Source organism: Trematomus bernacchii, unplaced genomic scaffold (genome assembly GCF_902827165.1).
Source record: "Trematomus bernacchii unplaced genomic scaffold, fTreBer1.1, whole genome shotgun sequence".
Classification (NCBI taxonomy): Eukaryota; Metazoa; Chordata; class Actinopteri; order Perciformes; family Nototheniidae; genus Trematomus; species Trematomus bernacchii.
The window spans coordinates 1-23825 of record NW_022987331.1 but is presented as its reverse complement, the minus strand read 5'-3'; the positions used below and the strand labels follow the sequence as shown (position 1 = coordinate 23825).

Genomic DNA, 23825 nt, shown 5'->3' with positions numbered 1-23825 from the left:
GGGGCGTGATTGGGAGGAACGGTCCCCCTGATCTGAACCGGAGTGGTGGTTTGTTACTGGACTTCTGTGCTAGTCATGGATTGGCCATAACAAACACCATGTTCGAACATAAGGATGCTCATAAGTGTACGTGGTACGAGAACACCCTAGGCAGAAGGTCCATGATCGATTTCGTTATCGTATCATCGGACCTGAGGCCATATGTTTTGGACACTCGGGTAAAGAGAGGGGCGGAGTTGTCAACTGATCACCATCTGGTGGTGAGTTCGGTCGAGAGGCGGGGGAAGCCTCTGGACAGACCTGGTAAGCACAAACGTGTAGTGCGGGTGAACTGGGAACGTCTGGAGGAGGCCCAAGTTCAGGAGGCCTTCAACTCACACCTCCGGCGGAGCTTTTCGGGCATTCCTGTGGAGGTTGGGGACATTGAACCAGAGTGGGTGGTGTTCAAAGCCTCTATTGCCGAAGCCGCGGCAGGGAGCTGTGGTCTCAAGGTCTTAGGTGCCTCAAGGGGCTGTAACCCTCGAACCTCCTGGTGGACACCTGTGGTCAGGGAAGCCGTCCGACTGAAGAAGGAGGCCTTCAGAGATTTGTTATCCCGGGGGACTCCCGAGGCAGTTGCAAGGTACCGACAGGCCCGAAGGGCAGCAGCCTCAGCCGTGGCCCGAGGCAAAGCAGCGGGTGTGGGAGAAGTTTGGAGAAGACATGGAAAAGGACTTTTGGGCGGCACCAAAGTTGTTCTGGAAAACTGTCCGACACCTCAGGAGGGGGAAGCAGGGAACCATCCAAGCTGTGTACGGGTAAGGATGGGACGTTGTTCACCTCAACTGATGGAGTGTTAGGGCGTTGGAAGGAAGACTTTGAGGAACTCCTGAACCCGACAACTCCGCCCTCTATGTTAGAGGCAGAGCTGGAGTATGAAGGGGGATCAACACCAATCTCCCGGGGGGAGGTCACTGAGGTCGTCAATCAACTCCACAGTGGCAAAGCCCCGGGGGTGGATGAGATCCGCCCAGAAATGCTGAAGGCTTTGGGTGTTGAGGGACTGTCATGGTTGACACGTCTCATCAACGTTGCGTGGAAGTCGGAAACAGTACCGAAGGAGTGACAGACCGGGGTGGTGGTTCCCCGGGGGGATCAGACGGTGTGCGACAATTACAGAGTCATCGGAACGACGGATCAGCTTTTTACTCTCGCAAGGATCCTGGAGGGGGCCTGGGAGTATGCTTATCCGGTCTACATGTGTTTGTAGACTTGGAGAAGGCGTATGACCGAGTTCCCAGGGAGTTACTGTGGGAGGTGCTGCAGGAGTATGGGGTGAGGGGGTCTCTACTCAGGGCCATCCAATCTCTGTACTCCCAAAGCGAGAGCTGTGTCCGGGTCCTCGGCAGTAAGTCGGACCCATTTCCGGTGAGGGTTGGCCTCCGCCAGGGCTGCGCTTTGTCACCAATCCTGTTTGTAATATACATGGATAGGATTTCGAGGCGTAGTCGTGGGGGAGGGGGTCTGTAGTTCGGTGGACTAAGGATTGCACCACTGCTTTTTGCAGATGATGTGGTTCTAATGGCTTCATCGGTCTGCGACCTTCAGCACTCACTGGATCGGTTCGCAACCGAGTCTGAAGCGGCTGGGATGAGGATCAGCACCTCCAAATCTGAGGCCATGGTTCTCAGCAGGAAACCGATGGACTGTCCACTCCAAGTAGGGAATGAGTCCTTACCCCAAGTGAAGGAGTTCAAGTATCTCGGGGTCTTGTTCTCGAGTGAGGGAACAATGGAGCGTGAGATGGGCCGGAGCATCGGAGCAGCGGGAGCGGTACTGCAGTCGCTTTACCGCACCGTTGTGACGAAAAGAGAGCTGAGCCAGAAGGCAAAGCTCTCTGTTACCGGGCCATTCTCGTTCCTACCCTCACCTATGGTCATGAAGGATGGGAGGATCATGACCGAAAGAACGAGATCGCGGATACAAGCGGCCGAGATGGGTTTTCTCCGCAGGGCGGCTGGCGTCTCCCTTAGGGATAAGGTGAGAAGTTCAGTCATCCGGGAGGGACTCAGAGTTGAACCACTCCTCCTTCGCGTCAAAAGGAGCCAGTTGAGGTGGTTCGGGCACCTAGTAAGGATGCCACCTGGGCGTCTCCCTAGGGAGGTGTTCCAGGCACGTCCAGCTGGGAAGAGACCAAGGGGTAGACCTAGGACCAGGTGGAGGGATTATATCTCTTCGCTGGCCTGGGAGCACCTTGGGATCCCCCAGTCAGAGCTGGTTGATGTGGCCAGGGAAAAGAAAGTGTGGGGTTCTCTGCTGGAACTGCTACCCCCGGGACCCGACCACGGATAAGCGGGAGAAGATGGATGGATGGATGGATGGTTTACATTGCTTTCTATTTATTTGTTCCTTCTTATTTCTTTTCATCGTTATGGGGTTGAATTATGATTTCAGCCCTGGAAATTGCCTTGCAATATTTGTATTGGTGTATATGAGTGCATTTGTGTACTTATACACCTGAACATATGGTGCTTTTCCTTTTCAAAAAAGATAGTTGAAACTGCTCCTGACATGTGCAGAAAATGACCCTATATCTAGTTTTCTTATATGCATTTATTTTCTTCTTGCCCTAACTTTTATTTCTTTTTTTCTCCAGTTTTCTTTATTTCTTTGTACTCCTTAATTTCTATACATTTTTGACGCAATAATGCCAATGTTGTATTCGGATGATTCACGGCAATCAGAGACAGGCTCTGGATATATCTGAGACCTGTGATATATTGATGAAAAACAGTATAATAGGGGACCTTTAATGTTAAGTAGTCACATGGGCAAACAGTTTAGCAGCAAGGAAGCAGAACAGTTCAGAGTTCAAATGTCTGCAGGAAAGTAAGAGAATGACTGCCTCAGCAACACAACTTGACATAGCCACATTTTAGAGAGATTAACCCTGAGAGGTCACGGCTACAGTGTTTAAATCCAATAAATGGTTCATTTTTAAGCAATGCATTTTCCTGTTTTTGTGATTCTCAATTGTAAAGAAAATATTGTTGCTTCTACTAAAGTAAAAATAACCAGAAACAGCCGATCCAGAGTTTACACCCTTTTCCTTAACAATACAAATGATATCTTTCCAAAGTCAAGAGAGCATGGATTTATTCAAAACAAAAACTATTGATTTTTAATTTTTGACATTCCAAGTTTCTAAAAATATATTATAAAAAAGAAATCCTCAAAATAAAAACTCATACATCTAGCAAGCGACTGATTGCAATCGATACTGCTCACACAGATGAAACACACAAGCACACACACTGCAAACATCTACAGCATGACACGATGATGTGAAAGAGCATCTCAGCAGACCAATACACACAAGGTAAAACAATTCACCTTCCACATCATCAGTTAACCTGCATTCTCTGTGATCTTCCCTGGCCTGCTTGGACCATCAGCTAAGTATCTACCTCGTTACACAATTCGCCTTCCCCCCTAAAAAACTCTACACTTAAACCTGCCCCACACACCAAACTCTGAACTGAACTCTTCAGTCACAACCCGATCTGTACGGGAAAACCCGATCAGTTCTACGCATGTGAGAATACGCCGCTACTTCCAGTGTTCGAATTACCCATTTGCTTTCGGGGGAGCCCTATTTTTCAGTGCACATCCTGCTACTAAATATGTCACACGCACGCTCTGTTGACTGGCGTACCTTCTGAAAGCTCAAGAAAACATTGTCCACTTCCTGTCATGTCACATTGCACGTAAATAATCATGTAGGCCCGCCCATGAACTGTGCTCTCATCTATTGTGATACTAATTAGTGAGCCCATCTCTTTTACGTTGGAAACAAATGTAGCTCTCATTTCCTCGGCGATATGCCTGATTATTTCATTATTTGAGTTTTTGTAGGAACATTACAGCAGGTAGCTTTCTGTAGGACATTTCTTCTTTGGCAATCATATAGGCAGACCTGAAAGATGTATATGTTTCCTGCATTAGATCAGCATTGATTGCCAATACCTTGTTTGGTAGGACATCTTTTTTTCTCATCTCCGAAATCTCAATCGCTTTTTCGTGTGCCTGGCTCTTATGGTGCTTATAAATCTTTTTCCGCAGGTTATTCTGTTGATCACTGCTGACTTTTCCCTGAATCCATTCTTGTGAAAGGTGCACTCAGGGTGGATTTTTCTGCGAGCGGCAGGGAGATCAATATACTTTTTGCCTCTTTGCAATTTCAAATACCGTGCCGGCATCGCCGCCGTAACCATAGCAACGTAAGTAGCGTAAGGAATGCAGCGCCGCCACGTACAGATGGCAACACCCAGAAATATTCACAAATATAAAACAAATATTCAGAAACTGTAATGAACAATGACTATTATTTATTTCAAGAACTTTTATTTACAGAAACTCAACATTTCTAACCTGTGTGACACAAATATGCACGATTTCTTTGAGCCAAGCTCCCCCTGACTCCCCCCCATTTCGAACAGTGGCTACTTCCCATGATGCTTACTGAAGTATGTCGAAGTACTGCAAAAATATTTAATAATAATTTGTTAAAAAATGGAAAATAAACAGTTGTCCTTATTTATTTGAGACTATTTATTAATTTTCAGTTATTAGTCACATCTCACAGAAAATCCCCCGAATATATACCATGTTATCCATAATAGTGATTTCTCCCACACTACCTGAAGGTAGCAGGAGGTATCACTAAGTAGTTATTTTAATTATATGTAAAAAAGGAAACGAATTCAAAGCATATATAATAATACCTTATATATAATATCTCATTGTACACCCTGCAGTTGGATTTCGTTTTCAAGTCCAAATCTAAAAAATTCTAGAATCCGAAAAAAGTCCAAAATCCGGGAAAAATTAAATAAAAAGTATAAATTCTGAGAAGAAGTCTAAATAAATTTAAAAAAGTCGCACTCATATTCTAGTTAAAAAAAAACGAAATTTTACAGAAAATCCCCCAAATTCCCATGTTTTTCCCGTGATTTCTCCCACGCTCCCTGAAGGTAGCGGGAGGGATCCCTGAGTAGTGAGTTTTTTTAAATTGTATTTAAAATAGGAAACGAATTAAAAGCATATATAATAAAACCTTTTATATATATCTCATTTTACAAAATGCAGTGTGATTCTCTTTTCACGAGGATTACCTGAAAAAATAAAAATCTAAATTATAATACAAAAAGAGACTTTAAAACCTACTCCACAGTTTATACATCTAAGTTAATTCGGCTTGAAAATATTACGTTAATACACGCCAGCTTTACTGGTAATTACACGTTAACACCTCTGGAACCTGAGTGAGTGTAATGTGATGGTGTTATTCAGTTTGAAAAAGTGTTTTAACATGTTTTAATTAGTTTATTCCAGGCATGCCGAATGAAAGAGCAAATTGTGTTTGGTTGTACAATGTGTTAAAATATCTTCCATAAGGTGTTTTACATATAAAACAAGCAGGGAATCTTTAAACAGAGTTTTTACATTAAAATCACCAGATACTTATTCTTTTTCGAAATTCTGAAAAATCAAAAATTTGAGAAAAATTGCGTAATTCTGAAAAAGATTCAAAATTCCGAAAGTGAAAAAAAGCAAGAACTACATTTTCTTATTTTGGTAATATCCAAAAATAAATGCTCATGTGGCCCTAAACCTATTCCATACTCTTCTAGTTTAAAAAAAAAGTCACATTTAACAGAAAATCCCCCAAATTCCCACGTTTTCCCGTCATAGTGGTGGTTTCTCCCACGCCCCCTGAAGCGGCCGCGGGATCTATGCCTCCTCAGTGAAAGTGAAGCATGCAAAGATGGCGGAGCTGCAGATGCTGCTGGAGGAGGAGATTCCTGCGGGACGGAGGGCTCTTCTGGACAGTTTCACTAACCTGGAGAAAGTAGCCGAGTACTGCGAGACCAACTATGTTCAGGTACATGGTGGTACTTCAAATACACGTTTAAATGTGGAGTAAATACAGCAATAAGGGGGGAATGTGAGCAGGGAGTGGGCGGAGAGAGGCAGTGATGGAATGACAGCACCAGGATCCGTTAATAAAACCGTTATTTTTATAGTATTGCATATCAGGGAAGATCTCGCGATATTTCAGTACATTTATTAACACGTACTATACAGCCTAGAAGTGTAAATTAATTCGGCTTAAAAATATTCCACCAAAACATGTCTGGTTTCATGGAAATTCAACTTTCATAACTCTGAAAATCTGAAGGAAAAGTCAAAATTCTGAGAAAATGTCGAAGTTCTAAGAAAAAGTCAACATTTTGAGAAAAGTCATAATTCTGAAAAAAGTCATAATTCTAAGAAAAAAGTCAAAATTCTGAGAAAAAAAAGTCAAAATTCTGAGTAAAAAAAAAAAATCTAAATTCTAATACAAAAAGAGACGTTAAAACCTACTCCACAGTTTATACATCTAAGTTAATTCGGCTTGAAAAGATTCCGTCAATACACGCCTGCTTTACTGGTAATTACACATTAACACCTCTGGAACCTGAGTGAGTGTAATGTGATGGTGTTATTCAGTTTGAAAAAGTGCTTCAACATGTTTTAATTAGTTTATTCCAGGCATGCCGAATGAAAGAGCAAATTGTGTTTAGTTGTACAATGTGTTAAAATATCTTCCATTAGGTGTTTTACATATAAAACAAGCAGGGAATCTTTAAACAGAGTTTTTATAATGGGAGTCTGGTGTACCATTTTTCCTCCTGTATATCAGTATGTAGTGTCTCTACTTGAAAGAGTCCTCTCCTGCTGATGTTCAGGTGTATATCAGTATGTAGTGTCTCTGCTTTAAAGAGTCCTCTCCTGCTGATGTTCAGATGTATATCAGTATGTAGTGTCTCTGCTTTAAAGAGTCCTCTCCTGCTGATGTTCAGGAGTATATCAGTATGTAGTGTCTCTCCTTTAAAGAGTCCTCTCCTGCTGATGTTCAGGTGTATATCAGTATGTAGTGTCTCTACTTTAAAGAGTCCTCTCCTGCTGATGTTCAGGTGTATATCAGTATGTAGTGTCTCTCCTTTAAAGAGTCCTCTCCTGCTGATGTTCAGGTGTATATCAGTATGTAGTGTCTCTACTTTAAAGAGTCCTCTCCTGCTGATGTTCAGGTGTATAGCAGTATGTAGTGTCTCTACTTTAAAGAGTCCTCTCCTGCTGATGTTCAGATGTATATCAGTATGTAGTGTCTCTACTTTAAAGAGTCCTCTCCTGCTGATGTTCAGATGTATATCAGTATGTAGTGTCTCTGCTTTAAAGAGTCCTCTCCTGCTGATGTTCAGGAGTATATCAGTATGTAGTGTCTCTCCTTTAAAGAGTCCTCTCCTGCTGATGTTCAGGTGTATATCAGTATGTAGTGTCTCTACTTTAAAGAGTCCTCTCCTGCTGATGTTCAGGTGTATATCAGTATGTAGTGTCTCTCCTTTAAAGAGTCCTCTCCTGCTGATGTTCAGGTGTATATCAGTATGTAGTGTCTCTACTTTAAAGAGTCCTCTCCTGCTGATGTTCAGGTGTATAGCAGTATGTAGTGTCTCTACTTTAAAGAGTCCTCTCCTGCTGATGTTCAGATGTATATCAGTATGTAGTGTCTCTACTTTAAAGAGTCCTCTCCTGCTGATGTTCAGATGTATATCAGTATGTAGTGTCTCTACTTTAAAGAGTCCTCTCCTGCTGATGTTCAGGTGTATAGCAGTATGTAGTGTCTCTACTTTAAAGAGTCCTCTCCTGCTGATTTTGAGGTGTATATCAGTATGTAGTGTCTCTACTTTAAAGAGTCCTCTCCTGCTGATGTTCAGGTGTATATCAGTATGTAGTGTCTCTACTTTAAAGAGTCCTCTCCTGCTGATGTTCAGGTGTATATCGGTATGTAGTGTCTCTACTTTAAAGAGTCCTCTCCTGCTGATGTGCAGGTGTATATCAGTATGTAGTGTCTCTACTTTAAAGAGTCCTCTCCTGCTGATGTTCAGGTGTATATCAGTATGTAGTGTCTCTACTTTAAAGAGTCCTCTCCTGCTGATGTTCAGGTGTATATCAGTATGTAGTGTCTCTACTTTAAAGAGTCCTCTCCTGCTGATGTTCAGGTGTATATCAGTATGTAGTGTCTCTACTTTAAAGAGTCCTCAAAAATTAAAATAAACTATGTCCAAATATTTAGAAAAATAATAATGATGAGATGTGGTTAGAAGACGTAGTAAATGGTTGCTTGATTTCAGCTCATGTATCTTCTCATATTAAGCAAGATATCTGCGTACTGGCTGACATCCGTGTGTGTGTGTGTGTGTGTGTGTGTGTGTGTGTGTGTGTGTGTGTGTGTGTGTGTGTGTGTGTGTGTGTGTGTGTGTGTGTGTGTGTGTGTGTGTGTGTGTGTGTGTGTGTGTGTGTGTGTGTGTGTGTGTGTGTGTGTGTGTGTGTGTGTGTGTGTGTGTGTGTGTGTGTGTGTGTGTGTGTGTGTGTGTGTGTGTGTGTGTGTGTGTGTGTGTGTGTGTGTGTGTGTGTGTGTGTGTGTGTGTGTGTGTGTGTGGGCAGGCCATGCTGCGACGGACAACTGTTCCTCCTCAGTTGGCTTCAATACACACCTGTTCATCGCCAGGTTTTATCTTAGTCATATTTATGCATTTTCTCTCAACAACACACTCACAGTCTGCATCTCTGAAGTCTCTACATGGCCGTAGAATAACATATAAATATTATTATTATTTCTTTGCATTTGTCTTTTTTTTGGGCTAAAACTCTTTAATTAATGTGACCTTTTAGAAAGAAACCCTGTAGCTCTAATCCAAATATACAAATATTTCTCACGCCTCAGTGACGCCGAATATTATGACTTTTATGTAATCTGGTTAGCTGGCCGGCTCTGTTGTGATTGGTCAACCAGTTTAGAGATGTCCCGCCACTTAGCCTATCACGTAAAATGTGCTAGCCAATAGGAGAGCGAGTGTTCCCTAGTGATGTCACCATGTGCCGGAACATCCTTTTCCCATGAATTTGACATCTCAGGAGCATCATCATCATCCATCAGTCGATGCAATAAATTAATTGATGGGTGAGGTATTCATTTAAAAAAATGTATTGATCGTCGACTGGGTAATAAATTAAGATACGATATTTTAAATGTTTAACCTTCATCAATTCATTTCTCATTTACATTTTCTTTCTTAATTGTATCTTATTTATTGTAATTAGAATTTGATTTAATGCCAATTCGGTTTTTAGATTCAAGGAATTAAAAAAAATGGAAAATGGAAAAGTTAGCAAATATTAAACACAAAAAATATATTAATTTATTTTTAATAAGAAACTGAAATACAACAACAGAAAGGCAAATATCACTATTTACAAAAATAATAAAGAAATATGCAGTATTTTTCAATAAGTGCAACAATACAGATTATAAGGAAGTCCATGTCTTTCCTTTTTTACATTTTCCTCTAGGTTTCCCATGTCTCCTCTCTTCTCAAAAAAGCTCTTACTTCCAGCTCATTAGCTCTGTTCAGGCTAACGTTGTGCTAACAGGCTAACTGAGGATGGCCTACATAAATGTGCTCAGACGATGAGAGCGGTTACATAATCCCAGCGCTGAGCTGTTGATCTTGTTTTATGGGCTAAATATTTGGATGATTGACCCGTGTTCAGCCCCATGTAACCCCTGCTATCAGACTATCAGGATTTAAACTGTCTGGACTTATTTCAAGCTGCTCATCGTTATCATATTGACAACAGAATAGCTCTGTGAAGCACTGAGGCATGATGTCTTTAAAGAGGTCCTATTCTTCCCTTTGTGGTGTTCCCTCTCATCTAGTGTGTTTTATAGGTTTTTGTGCATGTAAATGGTCTGCAAAGGCCAACATCCCTGTGTTCCCCTTTAACGTTTTGTTCTGTGACATCAAATAAGTCAGTAAATACCCCACTGGTGGATTTAAAAACAGTGGTTGCTAACAAGTGTCTAAATGAGACGACTAAACGTCATCACACCCAACATTAGCCGCCTTTAGCTTAGCGGTGGTGACGTGAAGTCATGTGACCGTGCTTTACTTCCTTTATAGCCCAACATTAGCCGCCTTTAGCTTAGCGGTGGTGACGTGAAGTCATGTGACCGTGCTGTAGTTCCTTTATAGCCCAACATTAGCCTCCTTTAGCTTAGCGGTGGTGACGTGAAGTCATGTGACCGTGCTGTAGTTCCTTTATAGCCCAACATTAGCCTCCTTTAGCTTAGCGGTGGTGACGTGAAGTCATGTGACCGTGCTGTAGTTCCTTTATAGCCCAACATTAGCCACCTTTAGCTTAGCGGTGGTGACGTGAAGTCATGTGACCGTGCTGTAGTTCCTTTATAGCCCAACATTAGCCTCCTTTAGCTTAGCGGTGGTGACGTGAAGTCATGTGACCGTGCTGTAGTTCCTTTATAGCCCAACATTAGCCTCCTTTAGCTTAGCGGTGGTGACGTGAAGTCATGTGACCGTGCTGTAGTTCCTTTATAGCCCAACATTAGCCGCCTTTAGCTTAGCGGTGGTGACGTGAAGTCATGTGACCGTGCTGTAATTCCTTTATAGCCCAACATTAGCCACCTTTAGCTTAGCGGTGGTGACGTGAAGTCATGTGACCGTGCTGTAGTTCCTTTATAGCCCAACATTAGCCACCTTTAGCTTAGCGGTGGTGACGTGAAGTCATGTGACCGTGCTGTAGTTCCTTTATAGCCCAACATTAGCTTTTTTCTTCAGAAAAAAGTGGGGTTGATATGTGGAGATTATCCTGCTGAACTAAACGTGAAAGAATCATAAATGTTTGTTTGACTCAGAGATGATTTAGAGAAATGTGATAAGATGAGATCTGGTCCTGAACAGGTGTGTATTATATTACCACAGCATTAAAGCTGAGGAGGAGGAAGAGTTTCAGTTTCTGATGTGAAACAGAGAGACTCAGAAACAGCTGGTTCTGCTTATCTGTCAGCGGAGGGAGTTGTAATGTAACTGGACCTCCTGCTGCTTATTGGAAACACATGCAGGAGGCTTGGTGTGTGTGTGTGTGTGTGTGTGTGTGTGTGTGTGTGTGTGTGTGTGTGTGTGTGTGTGTGTGTGTGTGTGTGTGTGTGTGTGTGTGTGTGTGTGTGTGTGTGTGTGTGTGTGTGTGTGTGTGTGTGTGTGTGTGTGTGTGTGTGTGTGTGTGTGTGTGTGTGTGTGTGTGTGTGTGTGTGTGTGTGGTGTGTGTGTGTGTGTGTGTGTGTGTGTGTGTGTGTGTGTGTGTGTGTGTGTGTGTTGGGTTGGAAACCATAGTGATTGGCGTTTCTTCCTCCACCCTCAGAGTTGGTGCCAGGAACAGCTCCTTTCACGTTTCACAGCCAAAGAGAAACTGCTTCTAGATTCAAGGCGTTATCATCATCATCAGCTATAGATCTGAAGTATAGCCTCCTCCAACAGAGCAACAAATAAATGTGTTTTTAATTAGCCAATAAAACCCAGATATCTCGCATTTTCAGATTTTTTGTTGAAATATTATAATTTGTCTGTAGTATTTGACTCCACGCCTTCAGGCCGTTGTGAGCTCGTTGATTTTGTCGGATTGTTTTACATGTTTACGATAAATCAGACTAAAATAAGTGCAGTCATGTGACCGTTAGACCTGAATGTGTCTCCATTAAAGAAATAAAAAGAGGTCAGAGGAATCAGAGCGTGACTTCATGTAAATCTGATTAACGTACAGGAACATCAGACATTCAGCTGCAATTGGGAGGAAAACAGAAGTGTGTGTGTGTGTGTGTGTGTGTGTGTCTGTGTCTGTGTGTGTGTGTGTTTCCTCAGGCCAGAGGAGGCAACCCTCCAACTAGGTCACACTAACAGGACATCAGATGGCTGATAGGAGAGAGGAGAGGAAAGAAGACAGATTTGTTCTTCTGTATATTTCATATCAAAAAGCTCTTTATTGTTCTCATACTGCCTGAGCTGCTCTGATTGGTCAACTGCTAGGAGATGTCCCGCCCCTTAGCCTATCACGTACATACAATGTGTTGGAGCGCGAGTGTTACAGAGTGATGTTGATTATATTTTTAAACACATTTCGACTTTAACAGATATTGTGCCATATAGCGTGGAGCAGTGACGCGTCCTAAAACCCGGAAGTTAGCATTTCACCACTTCCTGTTCCTCGTCTCAGAGCCAATGGGATCTCTCCATAGGGTTTTGGCTATATCTGTAAATAAGGTCTGTGGTTGAGACACATGGAAGAGACGGATCACGTTTTGTTCTAGGACATTAAATCCATCAGCAGTGACCCCACTGGTGATTTCTGAAGAGTTGACGTGTCTGAAAAACGATGGTTGTTACCAAGTGGCTGAATAGGACTACAGAAGTTGAGGACGTTGTACGTCATTACGCCGAACACGTAAACACTCCTCTAAGTTAGTTTGCCCTGTTCTGCTTGAAAGCAAGTACCTGCCTCCTGCAGACTGTTCAAACAAACGCTTCAACTCGTACCATTTAGAATCTGTATGTTTGAATATGGATCTGAAGTTGGCGTGACGTTGAAGTCGTGCTGCTGGACTCGCCTGTAGTTCCTTTATAGCAGGGCCGGTTTTTGGCATAGGGGCCAGATCTGTACGTTCTGGACATTAGATTTATGATTAGAAAATGATAAAAGTAGGGTAGACATGTTGAGATGATCCGGCTGAACAAAACGTGACCCGTCTCTTCAATGTGTCTCAACCACAGACCTGATTTCCAGCTATTTTCCAAAACCCTATGGAGAAATTGCATTGCGTTTTTGGCGAAGGAACCAGAAGGAGTTTACTTCCGGGTTGTATGCGTCACTGTGGCTCTCTATTGCTAATTTCATCAAATGTATTGCAGTAGAAATATGAAGCAGTAAGTTCCCTGATTTAACACATTCAGAAAAGTGTTGGGGTTTAAAGGCGTGAGCACACTGTACCTGTTACAAAGACCTTGGTATCTGGCTTGATGATTGTCTTACTTTTAAACTTCAGGTCAATAATCTGCTTAAAAAGCTGAGGCTTAGACGAGGTTTCTTTTTCAGAAACAAGTCCTGTTTCTCTTTTGAAGCCAGGAAAAGGCTCTGTGACCTTTTGACCTGTGCTGGACTATGGTGATCTGATCTATATGAATGCACCTGTCCATTGCCTGATCAAGTTAGATGCTGCCTATCACAGTGCTCTGAGATGTGTTACTAACTGTAAAGCACTTACTCATCACTGTCCCCTGTATGCCAAGGCAGGTCTGCCTTCACTAACGGCCCGTCCACACAGCAGCGTTAAAAAATCTTGGAACGCTTCTGCCCATTCACTTTGAATGGGGTGACGTCACTTTGCCTCACTTTTCGCCGAACTGCATTGTGGGAAGCAGAGCGGAGATTTTCAGGATTTTCAGGATTCAAAAGTTGAGCAATGTTCAACTTTTGAAGCTGAGGTGGAAGCGTCAGCCAATCAAATCCCGTGTATGCAAATCTGACAGTTCAAGCGCTAGCCAATCAAACGGCGTGTATGCTGGGAGTGACATACCGCAGGTCATTTCCTCATATTCCAAAACATGGAGGAGAAATTAGCGGTAGGGAATCACCCGGTGCTTTATGACCAGTCCCTATTTACCTACCGGGATACAAACCGGAGGAGCCAGGCATGGAGGGAGGTGGCAGAGACAGTGGTATGTTTTCGCCTGTTTGGGGAGTTTATATCCAGTTTACTTCGGGCTTTTTTGCTTCGTATGTCGGGGGGCGGGAGATTCATGTGATTGGTTGTTGGTGCCTTGCTCGCAAAAAATCCCCAAGCTTCAGATACGCCCACCTCCAAGATTTTTTTAACGCTGCTGTGTGGACGGGCCGTTACTGTACGGAGGCTCAGTCATTGGTACATGTTCATCTATAAAGCCATGCTGGGTAAACTACCTTCTTATATCTGCTCTCTGATCTCACAGAGAGTGGCAAGTAGCTATTGCTTGAGATCCCAGGATGTGTTTTTATTACATGTGCCAAGTGCTAGGACTGTTTTAGGTACTAAAGCTTTTATGTGCGCTGCTCCTCTAGCTTGGAACACTATGCAACACACATTGAAACTGAGCATTTTGATTCCCTTGCATCGTTTTAAAGCACGGCTGGATGAAATGTTATTAGATACCTGTCACTGTGAACAGGTTGCTAATGTATACCCCTGTAATTATGTTGTGATGTCCTTTTTGTTTTCTGTTGTTTTTATGTGTAACTAATGTACCGCAGGTCTCCCTTGAAAAAGAGATCGTTGATCTCAATGGGATTCACCTGGTTAAATAAAGGCTACAAACTGTGTGTGTGTGTGTGTGTGTGTGTGTGTGTGTGTGTGTGTGTGTGTGTGTGTGTGTGTGTGTGTGTGTGTGTGTGTGTGTGTGTGTGTGTGTGTGTGTGTGTGTGTGTGTGTGTGTGTGTGTGTGTGTGTGTGTGTGTGTGTGTGTGTGTGTGTGTGTGTGTGTGTGTGTGTGTGTGTGTGTGTGTGTGTGTGTGTGTGTGTGTGTGTGTGTGTGTGTGTGTGTGTGTGTGTGTGTGTGTGTGTGTGTGTGTGTGTGTGTGTGTGTGTGTGTGTGTGTGTGTGTGTGTGTGTGTGTGTTGAAGCAGGATGTAGGTCAGTGCTGCTAACTCATTCATGCCAGAGGTTGACAAGAAACACACTGACACAAGGTGTGTGTCTCACACACACACACACACACACACACACACACACACACACACACACACTGTAAGCATGTTGCACACACATGAATAAACATACTCACACATGGTTACACACACATTGATGCACATTTGAGCGTTTTCATTCATGACCGCTCTGTTAGTGTAACGTTAGCTCTAATGCCTTACTGTTTATTAAATCATGCTGTTATGATATTAAAATATAGAGTAGCTCCAAAACAAACATCTCAGTTGATGCCCAAAATAAACATAGTAATAAAAGTGGAATGTAGTTCCTTTATAGCAAAGAAACTAACTGTGCACTCATCATAAGGACTAACTGCAAAGCTATATGGAACAAAGACCCCCATCACACATGAGGTCCGAACAAGAGTAGACGTTATACTGAGATGCACAGGAATACTAAAACCTACACACCTGGACACCTACTTAACTTGCAATAGGTAAAAGAACAAATAGCAGTGTGTCGTATAAGTATATAATATAAGTAGTGCAGATACCTGTCCTCTAACTGTGTGTCTCTGTTTGTCCCTCAGGCTGCAGATAAGGAGCGAGCGCTGGAGGAAACCAAGAGCTACACCACGCAGTCTCTGGCCAGCGTGGCGTACCTCATCAACACGCTGGCCAACAACGTGCTGCAGATGCTGGACATCCAGGCCTCGCAGCTGCGCCGCATGGAGAGCTCCATCAACCACATCTCTCAGGTCCGAATGCACCACATGCACCGCTGCATTTATACTCACTGAAACTCACCTCGTGCACAGCCAATAAGCTCTTTAGAACATCCGGGGAAGTATAACATTAAAACAACATTTACCAAGGTTCTGTCCCTGGGTTCTGCCACAAAGCCCTTCATTGATTCCTCCATGCTTAACAATGTTAGACCTATCTCCAAGCTCCCATTTCAGTTTTTAATGACTTTATGTCCATCCTGGTTTGACTTGATCTAAGCGCCGCTTTTGATAAATATCATGATATCCTTTTGAACCGTTTATAGTCCTGGGTGAGTGTCACTTGTACGGCTCTACAGTGGTTAAGGTCGTACTGACATTTCTGTGTAACGATTGGCATTGCTGTTTAGTCATTGTGGGGTACCCCAAGGCAGAGTCCTGCACGGGTCTGATTTTCAAGACCCGTGCAGGACTCTGCCCCAAGGATCTGTGCTGGGGCCACTTCTCTTCTCTGTTTACATGCTCCCTCTCGGCCACATCATCCGTAAACACAGCATCAGTGGTCATTTGTATGCAGATGACACCCCTCCCTAACACTGCCTCATCAACTGCCTCCAGGATATCAACAAGTGGATTTCACAAAACTTCCTGCAGCTAAATGCGGACAAAACTGAAGTTATGATCATAGGTCACGTTGATGCTGCCGTCACACAAACGTCTAATGGCGCGTTTCCACTACAGCGCGGAGCACGGTTTAAGAGGGCTGTGACGTCAGCGGCCCGTCTTTGGTTGCGTTTCCACTTGGCCTAGTACCGGCCGGCGGGTCCTAATTCACAGTTTTTCTGGCCTCATAAAATCGTGGGTCTAGGGCCAGAGACAACGAGGCTGAGTCGGGCTGAGTATGCTAAACTAGAGAGAGCATCGCTGGCAAGGGGGCTACAACTACAACAAGATGGACATATTTGACCGTGATTTAATTGTAATACACGTTTCAAAATGATGAAGTAACAACATACTGATACCGGTTAGTAAAAACCATGAATTAATGCTTTGACAAGTCTGCAGACAGACGGCAGGGGAAACACCTTTTAAAATGTGTGTTTTCTAAATGGAGATTGGCTAAGCTAACGCAGTATATGCTCCGACCGTCCACACTCACAACAACGGCCTACAGACATAAATAAAGCAGCGACTGTATTCACCATGACACAGGCAGTCTGTGGTTTGTACTTGTTTAACTTCTGTCTAGTTTCTGAACAGATATGAGGAGCTGTGAGCTCTGAGTGCTAACAGCTAACGGCTGTGTTGTTTTTCTGGGGTTCTCATTGAAGATGACGTCACGGCTCCGCCTACACTGCGTTACTATAGTAACTACCCCAGTTCCTAAACTGTAATGGAAATGCGCCATAAAGTGAGCCAGTCCTAACGAGGCCTAGCCATACCGAGCGAGGCCGAGCGAGGCCGTGTAGTGGAAATGCGCCATAACAGTCTTGCTTCTCTATCACAGTCTATGGGATATACAAAGGAGTCTATAACTCATCAGTGCAGAAGTCTTGGGCTCATTTTCAACCATCAACTCAGTTTAGACAAACTGTCAATTCAGAGGTTCATGCTTTCATCACGGGTCAGATCAAACTGCTGCACTGATATGATTAGTGATATACTATTCATAGATAGAGATGAGGGTTATACCATGAATGGAATCAGACTCCAGTGATGGTTGTTTCAGACTCAGGGATCCACATATTAACTTATTAAAGTTATATTTATATACTTACTGTATTAAAAGCCTCCATCTGGGAGACGAAGAAGAGACTCTTCTTCGTGTTTATATCAGCCGGTGGGAGAAACAAAAGCGTCTGTAGGTGTGAAGCATGAGTCTTACACAACACTCTGCACCCACACACACACCCACGCACACGCACACACACGCACACGCACACACACACACACGCACACACACGCACACACACACGCACACACACGCACACACACGCACACACACACACACACACCCACGCACACACGCACACACACACACACACGCACACGCACACGCACACACGCACACGCACGTACACACACACACACACACGCACACGCACGCTCTCACACACACACGCACACACACACACACACGCACATGTATTCATGACTAATCTTATACTCAGAACCCTTAGAATGCTTCATTACGATGCATTCCTTAAAACCACACATTATCATTCAGCACATGAACACTAACATTAACTGATTGTATTTAAAGAGTTCCTGTTCTGCTGTTTGTGATATTCCCTCTCCTCTAGTGACACACACATGAGGATGCTCTGCTTATGGCCTTATTAAGACATATTTCACTAAAGTATTTCCATTTTATGCTACTCTATACTTCTACTCCATTTTAGAACCAAATATTGTTCTTTATAACCCACTGCAGGTATGTATTACTTATAGCTATTAGATACTGTTTCAGATATAAATACACACCATCCTGATACGATGCTCATACTTGTAATACTTCTGTACTTCATCAAAAAAACACACAGTTTCACTTGTAACGTATTATTTTTAGACTTTAACTTCAGTGAAGGATCCTCTCAGTGCACGCTCTGTAAAGATTCATTATGTATCACCAGCTGCAGGAGAAGCTGTGTTTCCATTAGACATGGACACAAAGAGTACTTGAAGGAATACGAGTTGTCGGCGCTGCAGGCTTCTGAAATGATAAGGAGATGCTCCTCTGTGCATCATCACAGCTCTCAGTCTGTAGGCCAGTCTCTCTCAGATGTACTCCCGTCTGCATCCCAGAGCCAACAAGAGGTGTTCGTGCGTCCAAGCCATCTCACTCTGCTTCCTTCTAACGTGCCATTTCTTACGGAGGAATTCAAGCTTGATATTTAATCTGAATTACAGACAACTGAAACAATTCAACCTTCTGAAGGACGAGTGTTTTATAACTGCTTTCTAACCCACTTTCATTTTAAAGGTCACCTGTTATTTAAAATCCACTTCTTCATGTCTCTTCTTCATCAACATGTGTCCCCTCTTCTTCATGTCTCTTCTACATCAACATGTGTCCCCTCTTCTTCATGTCTCTTCTACATCAACATGTGTCCCCTCTTCTTCATGTCTCTTTCTTCATCAACATGTGTCCCCTCTTCTTCACGTCTCTTCTACATCAACATGTGTCCCCCTCTTCTTCATGTCTCTTCTACATCAACATGTGTCCCCTCTTCTTCATGTCTCTTCTACATCAACATGTGTCCCCTCTTCTTCATGTCTCTTCTACATCAACATGTGTCCCCTCTTCTTCATGTCTCTTCTACATCAACATGTGTCCCCTCTTCTTCATGTCTCTTCTACATCAACATGTGTCCCCTCTTCTTCATGTCTCTTCTACATCAACATGTGTCCCCTCTTCTTCATGTCTCTTCTACATCAACATGTGTCCCCTCTTCTTCATGTCTCTTCTACATCAACATGTGTCCCCTCTTCTTCATGTCTCTTCTACATCAACATGTGTCCCCTCTTCTTCATGTCTCTTCTACATCAACATGTGTCCCCTCTTCTTCATGTCTCTTCTTACATCAACATGTGTCCCCTCTTCTTCATGTCTCTTCTACATCAACATGTGTCCCCTCTTCTTCATGTCTCTTCTACATCAACATGTGTCCCCTCTTCTTCATGTCTCTTCTACATCAACATGTGTCCCCTCTTCTTCATGTCTCTTTCTTACATCAACATGTGTCCCCTCTTCTTCATGTCTCTTCTACATCAACATGTGTCCCCTCTTCTTCATGTCTCTTCTACATCAACATGTGTCCCCTCTTCTTCATGTCTCTTCTACATCAACATGTGTCCCCTCTTCTTCATGTCTCTTCTACATCAACATGTGTCCCCTCTTCTTCATGTCTCTTCTACATCAACATGTGTCCCCTCTTCTTCATGTCTCTTCTACATCAACATGTGTCCCCTCTTCTTCATGTCTCTTCTACATCAACATGTGTCCCCTCTTCTTCATGTCTCTTCTACATCAACATGTGTCCCCTCTTCTTCATGTCTCTTCTACATCAACATGTGTCCCCTCTTCTTCATGTCTCTTCTACATCAACATGTGTCCCCTCTTCTTCATGTCTCTTCTACATCAACATGTGTCCCCTCTTCTTCATGTCTCTTCTACATCAACATGTGTCCCCTCTTCTTCATGTCTCTTCTACATCAACATGTGTCCCCTCTTCTTCATGTCTCTTCTTCATCAACATGTGTCCCCTCTTCTTCATGTCTCTTCTACATCAACATGTGTCCCCCTCTTCTTCATGTCTCTTCTACATCAACATGTGTCCCCTCTTCTTCATGTCTCTTCTACATCAACATGTGTCCCCTCTTCTTCATGTCTCTTCTTACATCAACATGTGTCCCCTCTTCTTCATGTCTCTTCTACATCAACATGTGTCCCCTCTTCTTCATGTCTCTTCTACATCAACATGTGTCCCCTCTTCTTCATGTCTCTTCTACAATCAACATGTGTCCCCTCTTCTTCATGTCTCATTCTTCATCAACATGTGTCCCCCTCTTCTTCTGTCCTCTTCTACATCAAACATGTGTCCCCTCTTCTTCATGTCTCTTCTAACATCAACATGTGTCCCCTCTTCTTCATGTCTCTTCTACATCCAACATGTGTCCCCTCTTCTTCATGTCTCTTCTTCATCAACATGTGTCCCCCGATTCTTTCATGTCTCTTCTACATCAACCATGTGTCCCCTCTTCTTCATGTCTCTTGCTTCCATCACCATGTGTCCCCTCCCCTTCCCCCTTTTCATGTCTCTTCTACATCAAACAGTGGCCCCTCGTCCTTCATGTCTCTTCTCCATCAACATGTGTCCCCCTCTTCTTCATTTCTCTGCTACATCAACATGTGTCCCCTCTTCTTCATGTCCTCTTCTACATCAACATGTGTCCCCCTCTTCTTCATGTCTCTTCTTCATCAACATGTGTCCCCTCTGTGTAAAGAGACTCTGAAAGTTTCAGGAACAAAGATTCTCTCTCTTTTTGATCCATTTCTATAAAAACCTGTCTGAAAATGAGCTGATCAGATTTTGGCCACTTGATGATGTCATAACGATGTTTTGTCTTGTGTAACCATTAGCCAATCAGCAACCAAGGTAACCCCCCCCCCCCCCCTTATCACCTGAATCTCCTCCTAGAGCACCATTGAGTTCTTTGTAACCAAATGTCTCTCAGAGGGGCGTGGGGAGGGGCTCCTTATTTTCATCTAAAGTAACAGACAGAGAATCAGCACTTTGGAAACAGGGCTCCACTGGATCTTTAAACAAGTCCTGAAATGCTAATTATTTTTCCATAATTAGTATCAAAAGGTTATGGGAGGTATGTTCTTTGGCGGTATATTGGAAAGTCTCAAAATAATCATTGACATTGATTCATTTTAACCAAATGCCTAACATAAATATATATATTATTAATTTACATTAACTGCATAATTAAATTAATAATTTATTGCACATTATTATTGTTTATGTATATATTAATACCTTTGTTTTTATTTTCATTTCTTTATTGCACATTCTTACTTTAACTTCCTACATTTATATAAAAAGCCATATTTTTATTCAATTTCTTCTTGTTTTTATGGATCTTTCCTGGTGGGTGAAATGAATCTTAAAGTGTTTTCCTCGTTGCGAACCTTTAACCCAGCTGGCCCTGATTATAATGCTCCACTGAAGATGTTTAACACTCAACAGGTGTTCATGCATCTCAATGAGCACAACACTCTCTAATATCTGCAGCGTGAGGAGCGTGTGAAGATAACTCTCGCAGTGCTCACGTTTTCAGACCGTTACTCAGAGGGTCTTTTAGAGAGATTTATAAATAGATATAGAAAACATTAAAGGTGGGGTACGTAATTCACTTCAGAAACACTTGTTATATTCCATGGAATGCTCTTAACATCCCGATAGCAATGAATATCTGAAGTGCTTTGACAAAAAATCCATAAATAAATATCATCTGTGGAAGCTGTAGTTCTGTAAAAAGCACGACCAATCATCTGAGCCGGCCCGGCTAAAGTAACTGGATGGCCTACCTGCCTGTCAGCCTTCCATCTGTGCACAAACTTATCTGGTGCCCTCATTGGTCATGTGTGCGTTCGTGTGTGTTGGAGGAGGGGCTCGGTGAGGAAGTGGCAGATTTTCTCCGGTTGTGTATTTTCAAATTCTAGCGATCTCGAGCCGGTTTCTCAAACTTACCTACCCCACCTTTGAGTAATGATTCTAATCTTGGTGTCGCTTCATAAGCTTTTATTAAGAAGGGGAATCAGAGGGTTTATAAAACAGTCAGAAAGCACCAAATAGTGTTTTCTACACAACATGTTTATTTATTTTACTTTATTTATTATTTTTATTTGACAGGGACAATGTTGTGCTGCTGTTTAAGACAGGAAATAGAAAAATGTTCTGAAAGAAAGTTAAAAATTCTGAGAAAAAGTTAAAATTCAGAAAACAAGTAAAAAAATTGAGAAAAAGTGTAAACTCTGAAAAATAAATTCTGAGAGATATTTTATTCGTGACAATGCTGTGCTGCTGTTTTAGACAGAACATTTAAAATGGTTCAGGTTAGATTCTCTAAAAGAGTTTGAACACCTTTTGAAATTCTGACAAAAGTCACAATTCTGAGAAAACTAAAACTCCAGATTTCTTTTTGGGAGAAAAGTCACATTTCTGAGGAAAAGTCGTAATTCTGCAATAATCAACCCAGTCTCACGGCATTTCGTGTAATAGTCACGAAATAAATGTAATCTATTGATTCGTGTTCACCAACACGATTTCCCCCTTTTTTCCGTGTCACAGAGAACGATTTAAAAAGCAATGTATTTCTATTGGTAGTAGGGCTGTGCAATTAATCGTATTTTAATCTCGATTACGATTTTGGCTTGCAACGATTACGAAAACAACGTAATCGAAATAAAACGATTATTATTTTTATAAAAAAAAAAAAATGTAATTATTTATTTCTTTTTTTTCTTTTTTTTCTTGCTTTTTCAGTTGAATTATAATTAAAGTTCAGGGTAATCAACTGTTAAAAACATACTGTTCACATTTTTGTTTCAATAAATGGATGTTTTCAAAGTAAATGGATAATTGTTTTTAATAATCGTGATATCAATTATTGACCAAAATAATCGTGATTAGGATTTTTGCCATCGCACAGCCCTAATTGGTAGTATGTTTCGTGCCTGCGTCTTTTTGTCCGGTCGGGTCTTTTTTTCCTTCTAATTTGTTATTAGTGGCTGCAGGCACGAAACACACTACCAATAGAAATACATTGCTTTTAAAATCGTTCTGTGTGACATGAAAAAAATGGGAATATCGTGTTGGTGAGCACGAATCAATAGATTACATTCGTGACTGTAACACGAAATGCCGTGAGACTGGGTTGCATTCGGAACATTTTTCAAAATTTCTGAAAAACATTAGAATACGAATTCACGAAGAACATCCAAGTTTTATATATTTGAAGTGTGTTGTTTTAATGTAGTCTACCCTGTAGAGTGTCTTTGAGTTCCTTGAAAAGCACTCGTTACATAAATGTATTATTATTATTATTATTAAACTTGGCCCATGAGTAAAATCCATTAAATCCACTCTTACTCTCCCCATTTCCAGACGGTTGACATCCACAAAGAGAAGGTGGCTCGGCGGGAGATCGGCATCTTGACGACCAATAAGAACACGACGCGCTCTCATAAGATCGTCGCTCCGTCCAATCCGGAGAGGCCGGTGCGCTTCATCAGGAAACCCATCGACTTCAACGTGCTCGACGACATCGGGCACGGAGTCAAGGTGGGAGGAAAGCTGGGAAAACATAAAAAAATCACGTTTTTAGTGAAATAGAAAACAGTCCAGTAAGTAGTGACATACAGAGCCCAGATTCATACAGGAGCGATTGCTGATGTTTTGCAGCCTTTAGAACATCAGTAGAATTGATATTTGTTAAGTATTTGTAAAGGTAACACTAAGGCAGGTTTTCACCATCTAAGATACGCTATTCAATAAGGTGAACTACCACAGCACACAGTGTGAACAAATATATATATGTTGACCGTGAAAGAAAGTCTCTAAGACTATCTGACAAATAAAAAGCACCATTGTGTTTTTTTAAACCAATCATCTCTCAGAGGGGCGTGGCCAGCAGCAGCTCATTAGCATTTCAAGTAACAGACATGGGGTGTTTCTCAATGTCGAGTAAAGCTGCTTCAGAGCCACTATTTCAAGCATGCTACGTCATCGAGTGCCGCCGAATGACTGTTCCAATTCAGCCAATCAGAGACAGGCTCTGGATATATCTGAGACCTCTGATATATTGATGAAGACGAGGATAACAGGGGACCTTTAACATGTTGTTATAAACCTAGATCTAATGAACAAGGATTGAATCAATTACATTTGAGACCTTGTTCTAAACCCTGACTGTACTCTCTCTCTC

The 23825-nt window shown here is 42.3% G+C and overlaps 1 protein-coding gene across 1 annotated transcript; it reads left to right on the top strand.

Annotated features, from left to right (window-relative positions):
- Nucleotides 1-5806: 5806 nt before the first annotated feature.
- LOC117479857 (abl interactor 2-like) lies at nt 5807-23182 on the top strand (the record flags this gene model as incomplete). The annotated part of the gene is given in 3 exon segments (XM_034126965.1): nt 5807-5923; nt 15195-15362; nt 23006-23182. Coding segments are annotated over 3 exon segments (462 nt in total), but the record flags the coding sequence as incomplete, so codon positions are not given.
- Between the last annotated feature and the right edge of the window lie 643 nt (nt 23183-23825).